This window comes from Branchiostoma floridae, chromosome 7 (genome assembly GCF_000003815.2).
Source record: "Branchiostoma floridae strain S238N-H82 chromosome 7, Bfl_VNyyK, whole genome shotgun sequence".
NCBI classification, from domain to species: Eukaryota; Metazoa; Chordata; class Leptocardii; order Amphioxiformes; family Branchiostomatidae; genus Branchiostoma; species Branchiostoma floridae.
In genome coordinates, this window is record NC_049985.1 from 19,465,872 (window position 1) to 19,489,938 (window position 24,067).

Genomic DNA, 24,067 nt, shown 5'->3' on the forward strand with positions numbered 1-24,067 from the left:
GGGCGCTGGTTTGTGACCTAAGCCTTAGTTTTAGTCCATAAAACGTCAACCCCGTGTTTGGGCGGGCTTCCAAAAAATAGTACCCAGGGAGCCACATGGTGTCTTTTATGTTCAAAAAGGTTTTGTAGAGTGGAGTAGACCCATCAGTTCAGTTCATCCTCTTTTTGGAGGTGACACCTGTGTGCTCAAGCTATATCGGTATCTTTCGGACCTTAGTAAAACATTTGAAGCCCCATTCCTTTACCATTCAGCCTGTTACCCAGACAGTGTTTTGTCGCGTACTTTTATGTTTCAATGTCTATTCTTTTCCTTGGACAGAACACATCGAGGAGGTCGGTCAGCAGCTGGAGCGAGATTACGAAGGATTGACTGTGGAACCGTTCGGAGGTCTCTACATGGAAGGGATCCGCCATCTTTCCACCCGCAAGGAGCCGAAGATGCTGCTGTTCCTGGGTGGCAGTTTCGGCAACGTCTGCATCCACGAGCAGGTGGACATGATGAAAGAGGTCCGGGCACAGTTAACGGGTAGGCACTAGCTATAGTCAGTCATCACATGACTCTAGTAGGGCCTTCACACTAAAACCGAATTAGCTGGAATCAAGCAGAACCAGCCGGAATGAAGTATTTGCAAAATTCGCGCCACATTCGGGGCTATTCGGGTGGAAATTCCAAATGGACCTTATATCCCCTTCACACGAGAAGGAATGAGCCAAAATGTCGTCAGAAGGAAAATTTTCTTTCTATTCCTGGGAATTCGTGGTTTATTATAGAAATCCTAACTGCATTCCAGACATTCTGGCAGGATTCGAAGTGGCTTCCGTTTCGGTTCTCCATCGAATGAGATAAGAAAGTTTGGAATGCCGTAGAATGTGGTCATACTGCAGTTAGAATAGTTAAGACACACTTAGAATACACTTTGAATGCAGTTCAATATTTCTCCACTTTAAATGCACCTTTAATTTTTTTAGCATGTCAAAAACTTTCGGTACAGCCGAAAGAACGGGCACAAATATCTAGAAAGCAGTGAGATTATCGAGAATACACTACGAAATCCCAGGAATAGAGAAGAATTTTCATTCGGACGGCAATCCCGCTCATTCTTGCTCTCCTGTGAAGGGGTCTTGAAGGTCTTTACACGAGAAGCGGAATAAAGTCGGCATGCTGTCAGAATGGCTATTCTTTGCATGTTCCTGGGTGTTCAACATGCATGCTATAAATTCTCACTGCGTTCTGGATATTTCTGCCCATTGGAGCCGTCACGAATGTTTTTGTCATGCTCAAAGCTTTCGAGGTGCATTTGAATTGGAGAAATATCGAATGAAATTCAAAGTGCATTCTAACTGCAGTATGACCGCATTCTACGGCATTCAAACATTCTTGGAAACATTCTGATCTCATTCGGTCGAAATATTAAATGGCAAGACTTATCAAATATTGCCAGAATGTGACCAAACGAATATGTTGAATACAATAAGAATGTGTAGAATGCGCGATAAATACCCTGAAATAGACAAAGAATAGTTATTTTGACGGCGTTTCGGCTTATTTTTTCTCGTATGAAGGTGATATAAGATTCATTTGAAATTCCCATCCGAATGTGGTACGACTATTGCAAATTCTTCATTCCGGGTGGTACTGTTTGATTCCTGCTGATTCGTTTTCAGTGGGAAAGCATAACACAAGTATTTTATACTCAGTCTGTCTACGTTTTTGTCATATTTTTCTTTTAATGCATGGCATGCATTTGCTCCTTTCACAACTGTTTCTCTTACTCTCTCTTTCTCTCTCTCTCTCTCTCCCTCTGCCACTTTCTCTCTCTCTCTCTCTCCCTCCCTCTCTCTCTCTCTCTCTCTCTCTTTCCATGTGCCGTTTAAACGGAGAAAATATGATGTTTCCGTACATATCTTCACAACACACGCGAATATATTCTTACGCCGACAACTGATGCTAGACCGTCATGCATTGCATGACTCGAGGGTTCATTATAGCAACAGAAGTTCTTCTACTTCTACATCATAGTACATACATGGTATGGACAGAAACCTATGGACAAAGTGCCTCATGGCACATCTTCTACACAAGTGATGTGTAAAATAAATCACGATTAAATGCTTTCAGAATCGTTCATATACAGCGCAGTAAAGAACCTATTGTTGTTAGACGGGCGACATACGTAATATGGCAATTTTACACTTTCATCTGCTTCTGGTCCGTTCGGCGCCGACAACTTGCCAAAAAAGCGATATCCAATACCCCTTCAAAGTGAATATTTCAGGCTGATATCTCTCCATAGCAATTTCCTTACTAAACACTACCCATGCGCCAGTTTAAACGGAGAAAACATCATGTTTCTGTACATTTCCTACAACGCACACAGATGTTTTCCTTTGTCGACAACTGATGCTAGACCGTCATGCATTGTATGACTCGAGGGTTCACTGTCCTCCTTCCAACCACGTACGTAGTACTGTAATAGTAATTACAGGACAAAGGTCGGTGGGGAACCCAAATGGAACAATAATCTTGTTGTGTTTAACTTATAGCGTTTAACATGCGACCAAGATAGGATAATAATAAAGTGTAACGAAATGACCTTGCCATGTGTAACGAAATGACTTCGTGATGTAACGAACCGACTGTAACGAAAAGGCGATGTAACGAAACGACCGGTTACCTCTCTTTCTCTCTCTCTCTCTATATATGCATATATTGTAAATGCATCAATCAAATGTACTTAAAAATGTTTACTGAAGTCAAGTTTGCCATTAGATGACCCATGTAACATTAAATGTGCTTGTCTCTGTGATAATTTGCCAACTAACTGTTTCGACATCTAGCCAAGGACCGTTTCGTACTCGGGCTTGACATGAACATGGATCGGGAGTCTCTACTGGAGGCCTATGGTCAACAATGGGCCAACAATGTGCTCAACAATCCCATCGATCGCCTGAATAAGGTGACATAAGTTGTTGTTTTAACAGGTTTGCAGGTGCAGGCGGTGGGGGTTCCGTATCGTTAACAGTCGTTGTCGTTTGAAACGGTCGATGGAAGATCCTAGCGCTTGATGACTTTTTTTCGTGAGATCGCATGGCGTGATTGGCAGCGCGTTGGGCTCTGGCCCAAGAGGTCCTGAGTTCGAATCCCGCTGTGCCATAGATCTTGTGCCCTTGCTAATTCGAAAAGGCACGACTGTCCTTTTCACGTACCGTTCGCACAAGACATCGACCGTTTTAAATGGCAAAAAAAAGTTTACAAGACGAAAGTTAGCAGAGGTGTTGCTTCGTTAGCAGGTTTGGGGTAACTAGTCATTGCGTCCTGCCGCGGTATGATTTGATGTAATGTACCCGACTCCAGGACTTCGATGGTGACATGGATGCGGCGAAGTTTGAACTCGTCACCGAATTTATTGAGAACCCTGCAGACGGAGATACTCCGAGCTACGTTATGGGGTATTGGAGGAGCTTATCTGAACATCGCGTGTACTTTCGTAAGTTTGACATATGAATTTGACATTGACATTTGATATAAGGCCACAGCTAGTAAATTTTCTGGATGACATCTTCTGCAGACTGCAAAAAAAATGAGACAGGGCGAAAAAAAAAGTTGGGTTAAAAAAAAAGATTTAAAAAGAGACATCATAAACGTTGTAACACACTTTAAGTGACAAAATGTGGCATTGTAGCCGACGACGCATTTATTCCAGTATTTAAGAAGTGTACTAGAAGTGACACTAGTGTGGTAGACTTGCATCACTAACCGTGTTGGCAACTAATCATGGCTTCCATATTGGTGCCACTCTTATAACATTACTGTGCAGCAAGTTTCTGCAAATACAGTCAAGGCTACCACTCTAGTGTCACTTCTACATAGAACTGATTAGGTTACAACACAACTTATGTACCCATTTTGGTCTATTTGACAATCCCCGAAAAAGAAAAAAAATCTTCTTTTTTTTCGTCTGGAATTAGACAAAACTTAATGAGCGCGCGGATGTCATCCATAAAATGTACTTGCTGTGGCCTAATTGTCGTTATTCAAGACCGCTATAAGTTCATCATTCGTCCGTAAACGCTTGGGCTTTGAGTAACTAATGCAGATATACGGGCACGAACATGGCGGTGGACGCAGTGATGACATCACGTCACGTGAAAGCGCTCTGTTAGTATGCCAAATAGAAGTTTATCAAGAAACTGAATCGGTCAGAGGTTTCAGGTAGCATCCATTACTTTTAGTTAACGACAATTAGCAAGATCTGTTAAAGACCAGGTTTTTGATCAAAACGCTGAATTGATATAAAATGAGATTAATATTATATCTAGTGGTTTGAATATGTATGTATTTGCAGTATCTGATAAAATTGATTTCAAATTTTTGATGCTCTGATTATTATAGTTCGTTCCTACCTGCGGTCCTGTATGGCTAAAGATATACGTTTGAATCATGGATGCCTTCTTTGCAAGAGGTTTGAAAGTAGCCTGATTAAATCTCGCTTATAGCAGCCCGCCAAACATCCGCCGGCCCCCTAGAGGAGGGGAGGGGTCAGTTACAGCCCTGGACAGCGGAGTTTGTGTTACACAGACTAGTTTGAAACTGACAACGTACGTTTTTGTCCTTATCCTCAACTATCAGGCAAACTTGGCCTCAACCTCGACTTCCAGAGGGGAGAGAAGTTTTTCTTCACGGACGGGCCGAACTGGAGCTGCAAGTGGAGCCTGCACCAGATACGCCGCCTGGCGGAGAAGAGCGGATTTGCACTGGAGGACTACTGGACCAACGATGCAGCAGATTATGGCGTGTTTTGCTTCGCGCCTGCGCCGTAGAGCAGCTAAAGCTTTCTGTCCAAGCAGAGGTTAGGCTCCGGCTGTTTTTTAAAGTTTTTCCAGTCATTTTCTTCGGCATTCTATCTCGTCATTTTTCTTAAAGTAGGCCAGCCAAACTTAGTTTTTGACAATACCAGATACAACACAAACTAAATAGAAAATAAAACAACTATAGCTAATAACGACTACAAAACGTTAAATAACAGCCGAAGCCTAATCTCTGCTTGGAGCGTAGCTATAGCTACCCAAGTAACAATGTGATATTTGCCTGCGCGAAAACGGATGGTACTGTAGTCAGTTGGTGTGTTTGTTTGCTTGTTTTTGTGTGCATCCGCACTTACGTGTTTAATAATTGCAGGGTGTCAAGATGTAAGGAAGAAGTGGTGTAACAGGATACCTGGAGAATTGGGTGTATTATTTGTTTCGTGTCCGATGATGGCTTAGTTGTGAGATAGGAGCTGCTTACGCGTAAAGTAAAGCATCTTCAATTTTACACGTGTGCTAAAAGACGGCAATAGAGCGCGATTGCGGATCATTCTCAAGGAACCGCAATGGTGCGCAGTTAACCCTATTCAGACCGGGGGGGGGGTGGCTTTGGGGGCCCGCGCCAACATTCATGTCGCATAACAGCAGAACGGCTGACGCTAGAGCAACCTAATATATGACGACGTTTCACAGAATTTAGTTAGCAACAATTTGGCAGCGTTTGTTGACAGGCATTTTGACGTAAATTACGAATATAGGTTCTAACAATGTATTTTTTCACGTTTGTTCGCTATATTATTGCTGTTTTTTTACATACATAAAATATTATGTATCAAGAAAATTGAATGTTTATAAATTGTGGTAATTTAATTACGTCATCGGTCAAAATCCAAGATGGTGGACCATATGACAAGATCAACGTCATAATTACGTCGTATTCCGTTGTAATATCGTCAAATTTCTTCAAATGTTTAAAAATTTTCTTCACATTATTCTCTACAAATTTTGTCGTCATATGAGAAGTCGTTTAAGAGTTAGAAGGGGTGGGCCTCAAAAGCCCAATCTGACCCAAAAAGCCCGGTTTGAATAGAGTTAAGAGGTAGAAAGTGCTAAGGCGCACGTGCAGCATGTTTTTGGAGGGATGGACATGGTTGCGTCATACTGATGCTGACCAAAAGTAAGTTATTTTACCCAGTACCGATATGAACGTGTATTTCAGCTTTTGACTCTATGTGCTGTGTGCCCCATCAGCTAATGTTGGCCCGTACCCCAGTTCTATAAAAATAAGATTAAAAAAAAACTAGTATTGCATGTGTGAAAGTCATTTCGTCGTTGACAAAATACCATGCTAAAGCATAACATTTTATCATATACTATAAAAACGAAGAATAAGGAGAAATTCTTTGTACACAACCAGTGGGTACTTACATAGCTTACGTTTCGATGTCTCTCAGACACCTTCGTCAGAGCTTCTAACTGGAGTTCTGCTTCTCACCGCTATATGTAGCCGATGTATAGTAGGTGGCGCTTTTGCGGTGAGAAAACAATCCCAAACGTGGCTTAGTTTGTATCCCCCATCGTCCCGGATCATCACTGGGGGTGACTTTCTTATCCAGATGGCCTCCTTAATCCACCGTGCCCGCCTACTGTCTATGACCTTCGCCCCCTCCCAGTCAATTACGCAATTGTTCCTGGCGATATGGTCTGTAACTGCCGACTTCTTTTCTTCTTTGAGCGCAAGTCTTTTCTGTGATCTTGTGTATCTTGTGGCATCTATGTTGTTGGCTTCTTTCTTGTGTTCTTCTAACCTCGTCCCAAAAGTCCTTCCTGTTTCACCAATATACACCTGATCACAGCTCTGGCACGGGATTCTGTACACACAGTCTGTTTTGGCTAAGTCCTCCTGTTTGTCCTTAGGATGCACTAACAGACTTCTGGATAAGAAAGTCAACCCCAGTGATGAACCGGGACGAGGGGGGATACAAACTAAGCCACGTTTGGGATTGTTTTCTCACCGCAAAAGCGCCACCTACATCGGCTACATATAGCGTCGAGAAGCAGAACTCCAGTTAGAAGCTCTGACGAAGGTGTCTGAGAGACATCGAAACGTAAGCTATGTAAGTACCCACTGGTTGTGTACAAAGAATTTCTCCTTATCCTATATTCTACCAACCTGATGAAACTATTTTCGGATATAAAAACGAATTTAAATTGGCACAATCTCTGCATGGTTTGGTACACTTTTAACTGATATGTACATGAACGTATGTGATTCCTACCATTTACCAAGAGGAAGTTATGCCACCCCGCATCAATAATCAATAGATGTTTCACCATCCCAAAATTCCATACGTCGCATGTCGGAAATGTTTCACGAAATAAAACGCCCCTGTGGTTCTTGCACAAGCAGCTAAGGGTCTCTATCTTGTTGATTGATTAACAAATGCCAACTATGAAATTTAGGGCCTTATTTGTATAATGTATGCAAAAATGCAATAGTTTCCGCATTGATGGGAATTTCATCACTATAGCAACGACCTCCTGTGCTAACTCGCAGGTCATCGTCCGATCGGTCATTTTTCGAAAGCAGGGCACATGTTTCAACGCGAGAGGACGACTCATTCTTGATTATTCCAGGTAAAAAACAAGTTTGTCGAGCATTACAAGTGTTACTTTTATTGTCAGAGGAGCACAGACGCCATTCTTAACTTGTTTCCATTTTTAAAGACCGGGTCTCCAACATATTTGAAACACATTCGAAGCTTCACGGTCACCTAACGCGAACAACTTCCGGTTCGTTCTTTTGATAGCCCAGCGCAATGGAGACTACATCACGGTATGTACTGTTGTGTGTGATGATATGTCTGGGAGTTCACGTTATCGGTGCGGAGAAAGTTCTCATTGTCCCGTCGGCCGTATCAGGCAGTCACTGGTTCCCTCTAGCGTCAGTCGGCCAGGCTTTGGCGGCGAGGGGTCATGATGTCACCACCGTCGTCTCCCAGGACATCGTGGCCAAACGTCGGGCGGAGAGGCCGAACTTACGGTTTGTGTCCTTCGATGACCAGGGAAGCTTTGCGCGGATAGAAAACCTCGCGGGCCAGATGAGTGAGATATCCAAGCAATCTATGTTCCGTATCTTTCAACACACACAAGAGGCGTTCCAATACATTTTTCAACACTGCGATCTCCTATTAGGGGACGGTGATCTTATGGGCAGGCTGAAACAAGGACGTTTTCAGGTTGTCGTCACCGAGCCATTCATGTGTCCGTGCGGGGCCATAGTCGCAGCCTACCTGGGGGTACCACACGTTGCCCTCCTTCGCGGTGATCCTTGGGGGTTTGACGGCCGTGCCACCGGCGTGCCCCGCCCCCCATCCTACGTACCGTCTATCATCTCCCCTTTTACCGACCGGATGACTTTAAAAGAGCGTGTAAGGAACACTGTTATGTCGTTTGCAGTGACTATGGTGTTCCAGTGGTTCTTAGCAGGCGCAAACAACAACCTCGTCATTAAGTACCTCGGTGAGAAGGAGACTCTCCTGGGGGTTGTGGGGAAGACGGACGTGTGGTTGTATCGAATCGATGTTTTGCTGGGCCTCCCGGCACCGACGATGCCCAACATGGTCAACGTCGGAGGGATCAACGCCCGAGAGGCCAGTCCACTTCCAGAGGTGCGTGTGTGCGTGTGCCTCTGTGTGTGAAGTTGTAGGTGTGTGTGTGTGTGTATGTGTGTGTGTGTGTGTGTGTGTGTTTGTAGGTGTGTGCGTGTGTGTGTGTCTCTGTATGTGAGTATAAAGTTGTGTGTGTGCCTCTGTGTGTGTGTGTTCGTGCGTGTGTGTGTGTGGAATTGCTCAGTATGTGTGTGTACCTCTCATGCTGTGTGTGTATGTAGGTATGTGTGTGCGTGTGTTTGTGTGTGCCTCTGTGTGTATGTGTAGGTGTGTGTGTGTGTGCCTCGGTCTGTGTGTATGTGTAGGTCATAGTTTGTGTGCCTCGGTCTGTGTGTATGTGTAAGCGGTACATATGTGTTCCTCGGTCTCTGTGTAGGTGAGTGTGTGCCTTGGTCTGTGTGTATGTGTAGGTATGCGTGTGCCTCGGTCTATGTGTATGTGTAGGTGTGTGTGTGCCTCGGTCTGTGTGTATGTGTAGGTGTGTATGTGCCTCGGTCTGTGTGTATGTGTAGGTGTGTATGTGCCTCGGTCTGTGTGCATGTGTAGGTGTGTGAGTGCCTCGGTCTGTGTGTATGTGTAGGTGTGTATGTGCCTCGGTCTGTGTGTATGTGTAGGTGTGTGTGTGCCTCGGTCTGTGTGTATGTGTAGGTCATAGTGTGTGTGCCTCGGTCTGTGTGTATGTGTAAGCGGTGTGTGCCTCGGTCTGTGTGTATGTGTAGGTGTGTATGTACCTCGGTCTGTGTGCATGTGTAGGTGTGTGTGTGCCTCGGTCTGTGTGTATGTGTAGGTGTGTATGTGCCTCGGTCTGTGTGTATGTGTAGGTGTGTATGTGCCTCGGTCTGTGTGCATGTGTAGGTGTGTGATTGCCTCGGTCTGTTTGTATGTGTAGGTGTGTATGTGCCTCGGTCTGTGCGTATGTGTAGGTGTGTGTGTGCCTCGGCCTGTGTGTATGTATAGGTATGTGTGTGTGCTTCGGTCTGTGTGTATGTGTAGGTGTGTGAGTGCCTCGGTCTGTGTGTATGTGTAGGTGTGTATGTGCCTCGGTCTGTGCGTATTTGTGGGTGTGGGTGTGCCTCGGCCTGTGTGTATGTATAGGTGTGTGTGTGTGCTTCGGTCTGTGTGTATGTGTAGGTGTGTGTGTGCCTCGGTATGTGTGTATGTGTAGGTGTGAGTGTGCCTCGGTCTGTGTGTATGTGTAGGTGTGTATGTGCCTCGGTCTGTGTGTATGTGTAGGTGTGTGTGTGTGTGCCTCGGCCTGTGTGTATGTGTGTGTGTGTGCTTCAGCCTGTGTGTATGTGTATGTGTGTGTGAGTGTGCCTCGGCCTGTGTGTATGTGTAGGTGTGTGTGTGTGTGTGCCTCGGCCGGTGTGTATGTGCAGGTGTGTGTGTGCCTAAGCCTGTCTGTATGTGTGTGCTCTCTCGTCAGTTCCAGACTTCCCTGCGGCACTGGAGCTTACAGACACGTCGCAGTTGTCGACTAATAAAGTCTTCACACATCTCTCTTCTGTACAGGATTTAGAACTATTCATGCAGAGTTCCGGCCCTGCCGGGGTCGTGGTCGTCAGTTTCGGGTCACAGGCCAAGACCATCAGCCTGGAGAGGGCAGAGGTCATGGCAGCAGCCTTCTCACGGCTCCGACAGAAGGTTGTGTGGCGGTACGTGGGAGAGAAGCCGGTCGGTCTGGGTAACAACACCAAGCTGATGTCCTGGCTGCCTCAGAACGACCTCCTGGGTGAGTAATGGTGACCAAACAATAAGCACGTTCAGCATTCCGAATACGCATGTGCAGCGACAGGAACTGTGGGTAATATGTCAAAGGTTAAGGCCCAAGAGTTGTTAACAACATAATCTCAACCATTATCTTGATTTGCATAACACTACCCAGACGTGCCGTGATGTTAGTAGGATGAACCTTACTTATTCACATGGACCAGGAATAGACTTCAAATCCTTATCTATTGTGTCTTGCTCTTGGAAGGCAAGCCAACCTTAAGGTTATTTTGTTTCCTCTCAAAGACAACGCTGTAACTGTACGCTAGAAATGATGCACAGCAATTTAGCCCACTTTGTTCATTTTGCAGGTCACCCGAAAACCCGAGCCTTCGTCACCCATGCGGGTTCTAACGGCCTGTACGAGGCCCTGTACCACGGCGTGCCGGTGGTCTGTACCCCGCTGGCCGGGGACCAACCCGGTAACGCCGCCCGGGCGGTGTCCAAAGGCCTGGGAGTGATACTCGACTTCCACACGCTCACATCAGAAACAATGTATCAGGGTATAACACAAGTTATCACTGGCAATAGGTATGTATTACTGACTTTATGTTACACCGCGATAACGTTTGTTATGCTTCGGTAACAATTCGGCCTGTGCCCGCCGGGTGTGTAGCCCTGGCCGTCCGGTTCCGAAGATACAAGTTAGTCCCAGTCGACTACAGGCTACTGCGAGTGCACGTGGTGCTCTAACGTGTAGGTCACGGCATCTATTTGCCGCCATGTCCCGGACTGATTTTAATTCCGATAAAAAGACATTGATTGCTCGACGGAAACCCTTTTTCTAATTAATGTAAGCTTAATGGGTGATTACTGTTATCACACGGACTTCTGTTGAATAATTCAAATGCATTTCGAATGTAGCTTTTACAGTGGTCAGAAGTTGCAGTGAAGATTGAAAATGGCGAACTTAAAACATTCCCATTTTTAAGTAATGACTGTAGCACTATGTTAATAGCAGTGTGACGGTAAATATATATATATATAAATTGCTGTTAATGGACCACAGGGTGCACTGATTTTTGCGGCAACACATGCAAACGCGAAGATGAAAGAACTATCTATTGCTTCGCCAGAACCCCTTTCTTGCGTGAACAAACACCTATCTAGGCCCATATTATGCATACCATTGACCTCATTGCCAAATTTGTCTTTTATTATTAACTAACTGAGTGTGTTTTTGTTTCAGCAAAGTTAGCTAAGTCTCTTCATCATTGTTAATCTGATGCAAGGCATTGTTTGCGGCAAGACCAATAATGTGATTTCTCAATACGTTGTCTATGCCTTGAAAACAGCAAATCTTCCTTCAAATGCACCCTGTTATACTACTCTTAGAATATCTGTACTTGTATGCCCGTAGCTACCGTGAGACCGCAGCCCGCCTGTCCCGCCTGCACCGTGACCAGCCCCAGCCACCCATGGAACGGGCCGTCTGGTGGATAGAACACGTCATCAAACATGGCGGACTGCCCCATCTCCGCGCACGCGCCGTGGACCTGCCGTGGTACCAGTACTACCTGCTGGACGTGACTGCGTTCCTATTGGCTGTCTGTACAGCTGTCCTGGGTACCGTCTGGTACAGCTGTTCGTTCATCTGTAGGAAGATGTGCTGTAAAAGTGGCGGCAAGCTGAAATCTCAGTAGAAAATCCCAGAGAAGAGAGATGGCAGCTAATGCTTGTTCTCAGGATGACCTCCATCTGTTGTTCTTAAACAGATATCAACGGATAGTGAGTTGATGGATACTGGTTTCGAATTGCAATATTTTCAAAGTATACCAGTTTGAAAACAGCTCCCGTTGACTTGATACCCTGATTTTAAATACAGTGTATATAGGTTACCCCGCGAATAAAGGTGAACCAGCGTTACTTATGGCTCAACGGCCTTCGATTTCAGGTTGTAAAGTTTCCTACATGTATAAGAAATACCATCATATTCAGAAATCTCGGAAATTATATATTTGAAAACAGAAGAAAAATTAAAATATGATATAATAGGTGAGGTGATCAAAGGAATGTTGATGGGTCTAACCTTCCTCACCTTGGCAATGATGCTGGATGAAATCTTTATTAGAACTTTCAAACATTCGATTAGTAGCAAATTCATTACCCCTTAAATCCATTTGTCTAAACTTCATTAAAATGTTCTCTCCGTCTTGCTATTGTATACTATGAACAATAGCTTAAAAGGATTATAATTTCTGTATATTTGCTTTACAATCACTATAATTGTAATGGTCAGTCGGTATGATTTTTTTACCTTCCCCAAAATGGCTTGTTTTTTTGTTGTGTTTTTTTTTCAAATCAGTGCGTCTTTTGTTGTCCGAGAGTAGAATAACTCAAGACTGCCTTTGTGAATTGTGTTCAATGTTTAGTTCATGTTTACCTGTTAAACTTTTTTCTGTGCCCAGGGTCCTCAATAACCATAAAACTATATAGATGCTCCCTGCTGAACTGTGCCAGGAGTCTTGAAAGCTGAATTGACCCTCTAGACCACATAAACTAATTAGAAGCCATGGGGAGTCCAGCCAGTGTCTGCTGCCAAAATTGTCTCAACTACTTGTCGACAAAATACTGTCTAACAAAGCAAAATGACAAATAAGCGTGCTGCAAGGCTAAAGACACCATACCACATTAGGTTTGAAGAAAGACATATCAGACCAGTGTTGAAAATTAAAGATGTTGGCCAGATTTTACTGTTCCTTTGAATTCAGTGTAGAAGTACATCTACAGTCTTTCCTGCACTATCTTGCTCTCTACCTTTGTCTGAGTTACTGAATGTCAACATCATTGCTATTTGGTGTCTTACCTTTCAGAAACTATTTGGTGTCTTGTTTTCAAATAAGACCTGTTATCCTCATTGTAGAGAATAAGAGCATTTATTTTGACAAAGATTAGTCCCTGTCAAATTTGTATTTCTTTTACTTCGTTTAGTAGTTATAATATGAGCTTTCTATTGGCGTTTGTGTGTCTACAAATAGAACTTGTAATCTTGGCACCGCCTTTGCAATGTGAGAGACTAGAATTACTAATGCACAGTCACCACTAGCAACTAGGGTATAATCTCTCAGTGCCCCAATGTTTCCTTTTTTCAACCTCATTGCTTCACATTATTTCTGTTTAGAGAAAGCTTACAAATTTACTTTTATGTGCGACCAAACTAAAACTCTTTATCTAGTTGTGACTACCGAAACTCTACAGACTACAGTGTACGTATTAGCCCTGCTAGTTAATTGTTTGCTTTTTAGTCACTCACGTTAACATCTGTTATCCCCGTTTCGTCTAAGTCGAACGCATGTTGTGTAATCATTAAAGGTAAAGTAGCACCTGTGAGCGCTGTGGTCTTACACGTTACGCTAGGGGGCGTGACTGCACTGTTACCTTCCACGCCCCCACTAACACTTTCACATGAGTATATTACTTTTCCTACGTTTTACAAAATATAGTATTAAATTGTCTTCTTCTGTACCACCCTATCTGTTTAATGTTTAAAAATTTGCTTATTAATAATGTAAATATCATATAATTTGCTCAACAATAACCGGTTTTTCTTATTGGACCGGTCCAGAAAAACCGGACCTGAACAAAAACCGGATGTTGGACCTATTGGAAAATGAACAGATTATATGATCAGGCATTCACACGTTTTGGGGCTAACCTCACTCACTCACTCAGCTCCGCTTGCTCCGAAGAGGAGCGTAGCGCCTCTGCATACCGATCTCCAGGCTGATCTGTCTCTGGTTGCCTCCCAGGCTGCGGTGATGGAAAGGCCGGCAGTCTGCTGTAGGTCGTTGGCCAGTTGGTCGAGCCAGGTGCGTCTAGGTCGTCCTCTGGGGCGGGACCAGGTAGTGGGGTTTGGTTCTCTCAGCAGGACGACAGGTTCGGGAGGTGGTTCTGCCCGGGCAAGGTGGCCAAAGAGGCGGAGCCGGGCAGAGCGGATCTTATGGGAAAGTGGTGGCTGATTGGTGATGCTACGTAGGGTTGTATTTGAGACATGATCATACCATCTGATCCCTAGGATCCTGCGTTGGCATTTTGAGTCAAAGGCATCCAGGCGTTGTTCCTGGGTGCCTGTTAGTGTCCAAGTCTCAGCGCTGTACATAAGAATAGAAAGCACAAGGCTGTTGTACAGTCTGATCTTTGTTTGAGTGGAGAGTTTCCTGTTGGACCATACGTTGTCCAGGCTAGCCATCGCGGATGCGGCGCGGCCGATACGGATCTGGATATCAGCATCACTCTTGCAGTCGGACGTAATTGTGCCACCGAGGTAACAGAACTTGTCCACAACTTCAACAGGATGGGAGTTGATGACAAGTCCTGCTGGGGGGGTCTTGAAGTCACTGAGGCTTTGGGCCTTGGTCTTGTCCCAGCTGACCATCAGGCCAAGAGGCTGAGTTTCTGCATCCATGGCCTGCAGAGCAAGTTGGAGAACTTCCATGGCTTCGGCCAGGATTGCCACATCATCTGCATAGTCCAGATCTGTGATGGTGACATCGCCGAAGCTGGCTCCGCACGCACACTGGGCCACTGTTCTCCCCATGACGTGGTCGATAGCTGTGTTGAACACTGTCGGGGCCAGGACACAGCCCTGCCGGACTCCACTGTTGATGTTGAAGTTGTCGGATAGCAGCCCATTGACTCTCACACAGGAAGAGGTGGCAGAGTACAGGAGGGAGAGAAGGTTGATCAGCTTGCCCGGGACACCAAGGATTCTGAGGATCTTCCAGAGAGCCGGTCTGTCCACAGAATCGAATGCCTGTTTCAGGTCTACATAGGCTGCATAGAGTGGTTTTCTGAACTCCCTTCTCTTCTCAGCCAGCAGACGGAGGGTCAGGATTCTGTCGACGGTGGAACGCCCTGGCGTGAAGCCGCTCTGTTCCTTTCTCTGCTTGCGTAGAAGGAGAGGACGGAGTCTTGCAAGTATGACATTAGCAAACACCTTTCCTGGGACACTCAGAAGAGTGATGCCTCTATAGTTGCTGCACACATCTTTCGGGCCCTTCTTCCAGAAAGGGAGGATGACACCTTGGAGCCAGTCGGCTGGGACGGTCTCCTCCCTCCAGATAGTAGCAAACAGGTGATGAAGCTGATCTGCAACCGTGGGTCCACCATGCAGTAGCAACTCTGGGGTGATGCCGTCGGCCCCTGCAGCCCGGCCAGGCTTTAGCTTCCTAATGGCCTTGACAACTTCCTCTAGAGACGGGGGAGCTGTTGGGACAGAGTCGTCCTCCATGGCCGAGGCCGCTAGTGCTTCCAGCTGGGGACAGGGGGGAGGTGCTGGGCGGTTCAACAGACTCTGAAAGTGTTCCCTCCATCGTGCCAGCTGTTCTGCCGGGGTGTCTGGGATGGTACCGTCCAGGGCTTTTACACAGGAAGTAGGTGGTGTGGTTTTCCCGGAGAGGGTTCTTAGGGTCCTGTGGAGGGAGCCTTGGTCGCCTCTGCGGGCAGCCGCCTCAGCTTCCACCGCAAGGTTATCAACCCAGTTCTGTTTATCCTTGTGGAGCAGGTGGTTGCGTCTGGCATTGAGTCTTCTAGATTCCATGTGGTTGCCTTCCAGTCTAGCTTTCCTCCTTGCCTCCACAACGCTGAGGGTTTCATCTGACAGGAAGGCCTTCTTCTTCTTCTTTCTCCTGGGCCCAAGCACCTTGGCTGCAGCGGAGGTGATGTTTTCCTTAAGGTTCTCCCAGAGCTTCTCTGGGCTGTCCCCGTCTGTGTCCGTAGATGTGTCAGTGTCTAGGACAGCGAAGCGGTTGTGAAGTTCCAGTTGAAAACTGGCTGCAACTTCTGGCGACCTCAGTTTGGACACATCCACCCTGCGCTGGACTTTGGCTGCGGGATCCCTTTTCAGTCGGAGGCAGACTGTCATGGCAAGCAGCCTGTGATCGGAATTCCCCAGCTCCGCACTGCGGTAGACACGGCAGTCGGTTGAGGTGTGCCAGCGACGGCTGGTAAGGATGTGGTCCAATTCTTTTCTGGTGCGGCCGTCGTTGCTGATCCAGGTCATGCTATGAATTAGCTTGTGCTGGTAGAAGGAGCGCTCCGATCGTAAGCGGAAGTTGGAGCAGAATTCTAGGAGCCTTAGGCCGTTGTTATTGCAAGTACCGGTTCCATGAGGGCCCAGGGCATTCTCAAACCCAGATCTGTCTGACCCGATTGTGGCATTGAGGTCGCCGAGGATCCAAACTATGTCATGCCTGGAGATGTCCGCCGTGAGTGATGACAGCTGGGTGAAAAACTCGTCTTTTTCCTCATCTGCTGCCATGTTGGTCGGTGCATAGGCTACAATGATGGTGATTCTGCCGTAGCTGTGGCGTAGACGGGCGAGAAGCAGTCTATTGTTCACTGGTTTCCAGTAGACTAAAGCTCGAGAGGCATCTGGCGCTAGGGCGAGTGCAACTCCTTGGCGATGCTGGCCGTCGTCCCTGCCAGACCAGTGGTAGCTGTAGTCATTTGATACGTGGGTGCCAGAACCAGGCCAGCGCACTTCCGTGAGGCCTGCTACTGAGACGCTCAGTCGAGACAGCTCATTGGCGACAAGCTCAGCTGAGCCTTCCCTGTTCATGGACAATACATTCCAAGTTGCGACTCTTAATGAAGCAGTTCTGCTAGGCTTATTTCGTAAGTCCATCCGGTCCGAGGTCGAGGTTCCAGTAAGATCCGTCCTATTTGAGTTCTGTATGCGAGGATTCGTAGCAGGCTTGTTTTATGTGGTGGGTTGCTAGCCCGACGCACAACCCCGGCTGAATTTGTATACCGCCCATCGAGGACTGAGGCGGTGCAGGTGCTATTGGCCAGCTGCAGCTCCCCTGGGAACCGTCCCATCATGGTTGAACCTGCCAGGGGTGAGGGAGCACCACAGGTGAACCTGCTGGTGCTCCGCCCAACCCCCGATGGTATCGCAACCCAGGGTCATTGCAGCAGCCGTTGTCCGGGGCTAACCGGTCTAGAAAAATAACAAGAGCGAAGTAGAGTAGAGTCTATAGTCATTTCTACCATGCTTTACAGTCAATAGTACAGAAGCATTTAGCCTTTTAGTATTTTAAAACGCCAATGGGAATCGAATACTCCACAAAACATATTTCTTTGCTGCGAAAGGGACCATTGTTTCGAGTATCGTCCATTCATAAGTCATCAAATACTGAATCAGGTCCAGGTTCAGGTCCAAACCTGGACTTGATACTCTGGACCTGAACCGGACCTGAACCTGCATTTTCTGTACCGGTACCCAGCCCTACTCAACAAGCTGTTTTTCTCCAGATACAAAGTAATGATCCAACTCGGTGTTACTCAAAGTAAATGCTGGACTGGAATTGTGGAGATTCTAATCTTTGATCCAGAAGATGAAAACATGACGCGTGGCGGTTAGTTGTATCAGTTGAATTGAAATAAAGAGCTTTGATTGTCACAAATCAGCTGTTTGATACCTCATCTTTGAAGCAGCTAAAAAGCTATATGACACAATGTTGGCACTACGTTGTCGGCAAGATATTCTTTGTTTTGTTTGTTCCCGACGTATTTACGAAGTAAAACGACTTGACTTGAAATTCTAAGAATTGATAATGTCATTATCATTGAGTTAACGTTTGGGAAAATCGCCATATTACATAAAATGATCAAAGTTGGTGTGACATGATGATGAAAGTGCTTTGAATATATCAACTGAAATTTGCATAAATGCAAATAATTCCAACACGTGAGTTAAAAGAATGCTGTTGTTCTAATATTGATATCTTATGATATGAGAAAAATAGCAAATAATTCATGAGATCTTGCTTAATTAGTCTAGGCACGTCTAGGTGCGTTGTCAATTCAAGACACCCACTGCTCATTTTAGCATATGTGGCCAATTTTAATATTTTTTCGTCGTTCAAAATCTCCCACGTCGGGTCGTTTTTAAACACCATTTTTCTTATATTATTATTTTGTCAGACATTTTGAATTCTGGAGAGACGCCCAGTCTTGGACTGAGTGAGCTCATCGCTTGAAAGAACAAGCATCAGAGGAAGGCCCTCCCTTCGCCTCTTAATTCCGACCTTGCATCACCTTTACGACAAGATATGGATTCAGGTAGGTAACAGCTCATTACTTTTTGCATTTTGCTATGTCTCCAGGAGACTGGACCTTGGAGTAATGGAATCTTGGAATAAACTAAACTGTTCAATCTATGTCATACATTTGTATACATATTACAACAGCCTTTCTAACTTGATGTTAGTGACGTTAGAGACCATTTCAACCATGGCTCCTAGTGTTCGAATCCGTGGAGGGAGACTTTTCTTTCATTTTTATTTCTTTTTAACATGATTGCTCTTTATTTGCATGTTCTCGCCAATGTGGGCTAAATGCAGTAAATCCCATGATGAGCTACTGAAGACTAAGTACTATTACATGTAGTATTACCATTGAATGAACAATACATCTGGAGCTATACTATCACTATATCTAACGTTTACATGCCTCTTCCATTTTCTTAAAGTATTGTATATTACGAACGTGGTTTAACAATAGGTATGCATAGCCTAATTCCTCCAAAATCCTACAAATTTGCTACATTTTCTACTGCTAAAATTAAATACTTTTGTCTTGTGATCAGAACATCAAAACCCACCTTTCCAGGGACTTTCTGATCTGCATTTTCCGCTGTTGGGATGTTGGAATGAGCGAACAGACGTGCGATGCATGTAATGTCTCTGCTTATTTCACGTTTTAATTTTCCTTAAACAACATATACCACGATACAACATCTATATCACATAATTACAAAAGAAGAAACTGATTTTCTGGAAAACACTCGCATACCGTATTATAAAAAGTTTCGCAAAATATATTCGTGTACATGTTCATTTTCATATTCCTTGACATACCTCATTTGCAAATTTGTGAATCTCACCATGCGACCATATCAGTTCGTGGCAAGGACAGGATAGTTACTCTGGTTCTATTCATATGACATTCTAAACACAGGAAAAAACTTTCACACATGCAAATTATAACAAAATGCCAGCTTTTTAAAAAATACTTGTTTTAGTGACAGCAGTAGCAAAAGACCTTCTCTCTTCTTGGTCAATCCACAGTATGGTGACAGTCGAGTGGTGAAATATTAGAGAGATTACAGATGGGCACCAAAACGCCCAATTACATTATTTCCAAGCTAAGGTCACAGCCCGCCGCACATGCAAATACGTGTTGTCTACGTGCCAAACCGTGGGCAATATTTTTTGGGATCCGTAAGTGGTAAGTACCGCCTCCGTACGAACTCGTAGGAATCCGATGGAATTTGGAGCACGCAGACACGCCGTAGAACTTTACATGCAGGCAAAACTTTGCGTGCCATCGGGATGCGCATTTGCCACCAATATGTGCAATTAAGCTAATAGCTTCGCCAAATGGTTTGAATTTTTTCGAGTAAACTATTTAAAGGTTTTTCCGTTTGATTATGCAAATACGTTCCTGATTTTCATAATTTGTATCGGTTGATCATCCTCTCTATCCAACAGACACACGTCCAAAGTAAGAAAGCCTTGTCGTATCACAGAGAAGGCCAATTTATTGTTTCCTCATTAATTATGTAAATACCAGACTAACTTGCATGATTCGTGTCTTATAGTGTACACCTTCACCAAGCTTCAATATGTTGCAAGCAAGAAATTCCTTTCCTAATTAATTATGTAAATTAGTTATTGATTTGCATAATTGGTACCTTAATATGCAAGTCATCACTTAGGCTACATACAAACCAAAAATCATGATCCGTCAACACGTTCGCGAGTTATTCTCGTTATCGAACTTCACCTTCGTTTTCCCGACCCCTACCCACCTACCAAATATAATCAGGATCCATCCAAGTTTTATCGAGTTATGCTGTTTACAGACAGACACACGGACAGACACACAAACAAGCCCAAAACATAACCTTCTGGCGAAGGTAATGACGAAAAAGAATGAACATTCAAATTGTTGTATTTCCATGGATCATGTTTTAAAACAGATAGAAAAATGGAGGTCGACGACGACCGTGAACGCACCAATACCGGAGGGTACAGCCAACTCCCTGTGACTGCAGGCTTCATTGGTAACCAGAAGTATGGGACTGGTGCTTTGCAACAGGAGGAAATCAAAGGTATCGTTGCACCGTAGTAACCTTCTCAAACAATGCTATGGGGTTTTTTTAGGTTCGTTTGTTATTTTATTCCAAGCAATGAAAGGACCTTTACATATCGGTTTACCTTAGGCCACACCAATTTTATTTCTTGTTTCTCGGATTTTTTTTTTCAGAAAAAAATTGGGTCGGTCGGTCAAAAAAATTTAATCTTTTTTTTTAAAGTCGGGGGTAGGAAAGATCGGACAGGAAAATCTAAACTTTCAACATTTAGGGAGTCCCTGGTAGCAAAGTCAAAATTTTGAAGAAAAATGATAAACGTACCGTCCGATAAAGGCACGTACAACTTCTACTAGAATTTGACGTCCATAGTTAATTTGAGAAAGGAGAGGCAGTGAAATTTTGTCAACACGAGGTGTGGCTATCAATTGGAATTTTTTTTTTTTTTCAAGTCGGAAAAAAAGATTCGGAAAATTCGAGAAACAACAAATAAAATTGGTGTGACCTTACGAACATTATTCACAATATGTCCAAACAACAGGATCTATCTATTACACCGATGAGTCCCAGGGCGATCACCAAAACAACGGGGATCAGTTCACTGATGATGATGGAATCAACAACCCACGGCAGGCTAGCCCCCAGAGTCGGAAAGGTGGACAAACTTCAGCAACAGAAGATACAGACAAAGAGGACTGTATCGCTGCCGACGTGTTCGTGAACCCGATGTACACGGCGAATGTGTTACCACAGGACGATAGAGGTACGTTTTGGTGTTCTCAACTATTTGATGTCTGAGTGTGTATGTCAATCAAATCATTTCTTAAGAATCTTTTTCTTTTTTCATTTGGTATATTATTTTACATTATAGGGGGGTTCTTAAAATTGTTGCCATCATAGAATAAATTCTTTGCTTTGTCATGAGGTTAGGAACTTCAAGTATGATTCTATAACAATAAGTATAGATATAATTCAATATGATGATGATGATATATAATTCAATATAACAGATTCACATGCATGCTATATTTTTAGAAACCATTTACTGTATATTTTCACATCTAACATCCAGTCATCATTGATCTGCAAATGTTTTCTAACGCAGGGCAGTCAGCAGGTAACTTCAGAGACAAAGAAACCAACGAAAAACATTCTAACACCATTGAGATCCATGACGATACCGGTAACGACGTGTACCACTGCATCAACGACGATGAAATCAACAACCAACAGCAGGCTGCTCACCATAGTCTACACGAGGGACAGCCATCAGCGGAAGATGCAGATGATCACCAAAGTCGACACCTGGAACAGCCATCAGCAGAAAATGCAGATGATAGGGGCCGTAATAGCTTGTTCGAGAACCCGATGTACGCGACGGGTGCGTCACGACAAGATGACGGAGGTACGTTTTGTTGTATATTACCATTTCTACCACAAAGAAATTACAAGATCAATTTTAGGGCTGTGTTTAAAGTCATTGCTTTAAATGTTTCCTTTTGAGTAATATATCTAATGATATATTGGTCATCAATTGAAGGTAACGCGTCATCTTAGACGTAAAGTAGTATGACAACACTGTTGATTGCTTTACAGCTAACTGTACTCTTTTATGGCAAACATCATGATCAGCCAGTAAAATGAAAGAAAAAAAATTGGTATTTATATATTTGTGTATATCTCCTGGGAAGGCAAAATGACAACAGTAACTTGATATGACATATTGTCTGCTCACAGATGACAACGATGCTGCAGACAGTTGCGTGTTCTCGAGAAGCTTCCACGCGACATTTCATCGTTACAAGCTGCTCTTCATCATCACCATCGCCTTCACTATAGCAGCCTCCATTGGTGCAGGAGCTGGTCTCGTCACATTTCTCACAACCGTGCAGAAAGCTCGCCCTCTCTCGTCCAGTTCTTTAGAGCGGAGTGGTACTTCAAGCCGACCGTTCCCCGCCACCCCTACCGCCGGTTCCACACTGGAGGCCATCTTGGTTAGTTTATTACCTTTCATTTAATGTGCAATTTTAGACCGCATGGTATGTTTTGATATAAGCTATAGGCACAACCCGCCGTACGTGCCAAAACGTGGGCAATCTTTTGGGAACCGTAAGTGGTAAGTACCGCCTCCGTATATAAACTCGTAGGGAATCCGACGAATTTAGGATCACGCAGACACGCCGTAGAACTTTTCGTGGAGGCAAAACTTTATATGCCAGCGGGCTGTCGATTCACAGTGTAGTACTGGCGACGCGCTTTCCCTGTACAGCCTGAACTTTTTCAGAAATGCGTGGCAGGCGTAGCCTAAAAAAAACAAAAAACGAACGGACAAATTACAAGTACGGGGGGGGGGGGGGGGGTGTGTTGTGCCCTTAGCTATACTAGACAAGAAGCATCTGATGATGGAAAAATAGAATTTCCATGCGTTCCTTTTAACAGAAAGCTTCGAGATTTTAAAAATGGTATCCTTTTTAATGGCCTAACAAAGCGTTGCCACCGGTTAGTTAACCTTACACATATTCTTATTCATAAAATAATTCTGATATACATGTCATATATGTCCAAATTTGAAACAGCCCAAAATGAGTGTGACGACTGATTCAACCAATGCAACAGCTTCGCTGTCATGGGAGACAGTTGGTGACGGGACGAGTGCTGATGTGTCTTTCACTGGTCTGTATCCTGAAACGAGCACGATTCTGCAAACTGGAGCTGAGGTAAGAATTATCGGTGCACCCTCCAGTTTATTTGATCAATTCGAGGCTGCGCACCCTCAAGTCAAGAGGCCGCCTTTTCAAGGAAATAAATCTTTACAAACAACCAGGTTTCAGTTTCTTCGCCCTCTGTACTTTACTTAATTTTTTGGGGGGGGGGGAGGAAAGTTATTCATGTTAAAAAAAAATTGGTATTTTTAACAAAAAAAACCCATCACCTATAGCTTATAATTAGTCATGAAAATTACTGATATTGTCGGAAAGAATACAGAGCGTGTGCTGTTTTGGGGTAAATTTATTGGTAATGTTATTGGTACTGTTTGTCCACGTACATCTAAGTGATAACTAAAGAAACATACCTGTCTTATTATTTCTCTTTAGGTTTTCCAACATAATACTCAAGGGACAAGATTTCACCAGATTCAGAAGGCTACCACAGAGCAACCTTTAACGACCCACAAAGGTTTGTAACTTTATTTGTTATACCCTGGGCATCTAGGAGTTGGACTTGATACAGCTGTGCAATGTTTTGTATTGATGTGTCCTGTGCCTGCCTACGACTGTAGCCCCTAATGAACAATGAAGTACAACAAAAATCTTACCCCGATGCAGACTGGACTTTTTTCGGCATTCCCTGGCCTGGGGGGGGTCTCTTTCGCCCCCCCCTCCCCCTCGTTATTTCAAAACGGCTTACTGTACGATCACAAAACTTGCAAGAGGTGATATGCTTGTCAAGTTTTATAATTGCTGAAACTTTTTATATCATTATGACGTAACACGGCGTAATTATGACGTCATGCATTGATTTTGGGGCTAAAACGGGGAATTCCCATAATACCGAAATATTTCACACAAAAGGACTAGGTAACAATATTGGTTTCTTATCAATATGTAAGTCTTATTTGACTTCTGTCGTCAAAAGCTGACGCAAGGGCGCAAAAAATGTGTAGCTAACTATCCTCCATCATGGATTATCAACCTTAAATGTCTTTAGATACATCTTTTTTTAAC

The 24,067-nt window shown here is 44.3% G+C and overlaps 2 protein-coding genes across 2 annotated transcripts in view; both read left to right on the top strand.

Moving 5' to 3' along the window:
* The window catches only part of LOC118419743 (histidine N-alpha-methyltransferase-like), a 6,785-nt gene extending 1,253 nt beyond the window's left edge, over positions 1–5,532 (top strand). Inside the window, exons 3-6 of the mRNA XM_035826289.1 lie at positions 319–525; positions 2,838–2,956; positions 3,355–3,487; positions 4,630–5,532. Of these exons, the coding sequence (XP_035682182.1) occupies positions 319–525; positions 2,838–2,956; positions 3,355–3,487; positions 4,630–4,820 (650 nt within the window). The 3' untranslated portion in view covers positions 4,821–5,532. The remainder of the gene's footprint in view (positions 1–318; positions 526–2,837; positions 2,957–3,354; positions 3,488–4,629) is intronic.
* A 1,805-nt stretch (positions 5,533–7,337) lies between these two features.
* LOC118419885 (UDP-glucuronosyltransferase 2A1-like) lies at positions 7,338–13,895 on the top strand. Its single transcript, XM_035826542.1, has 4 exons — positions 7,338–8,476; positions 9,989–10,208; positions 10,558–10,777; positions 11,607–13,895. Exons 1-4 carry the CDS (start codon positions 7,625–7,627, stop codon positions 11,887–11,889), a joined length of 1,575 nt encoding a protein of 524 aa, XP_035682435.1. The 5' UTR covers positions 7,338–7,624; the 3' UTR covers positions 11,890–13,895.
* Positions 13,896–24,067: the final 10,172 nt, after the last annotated feature.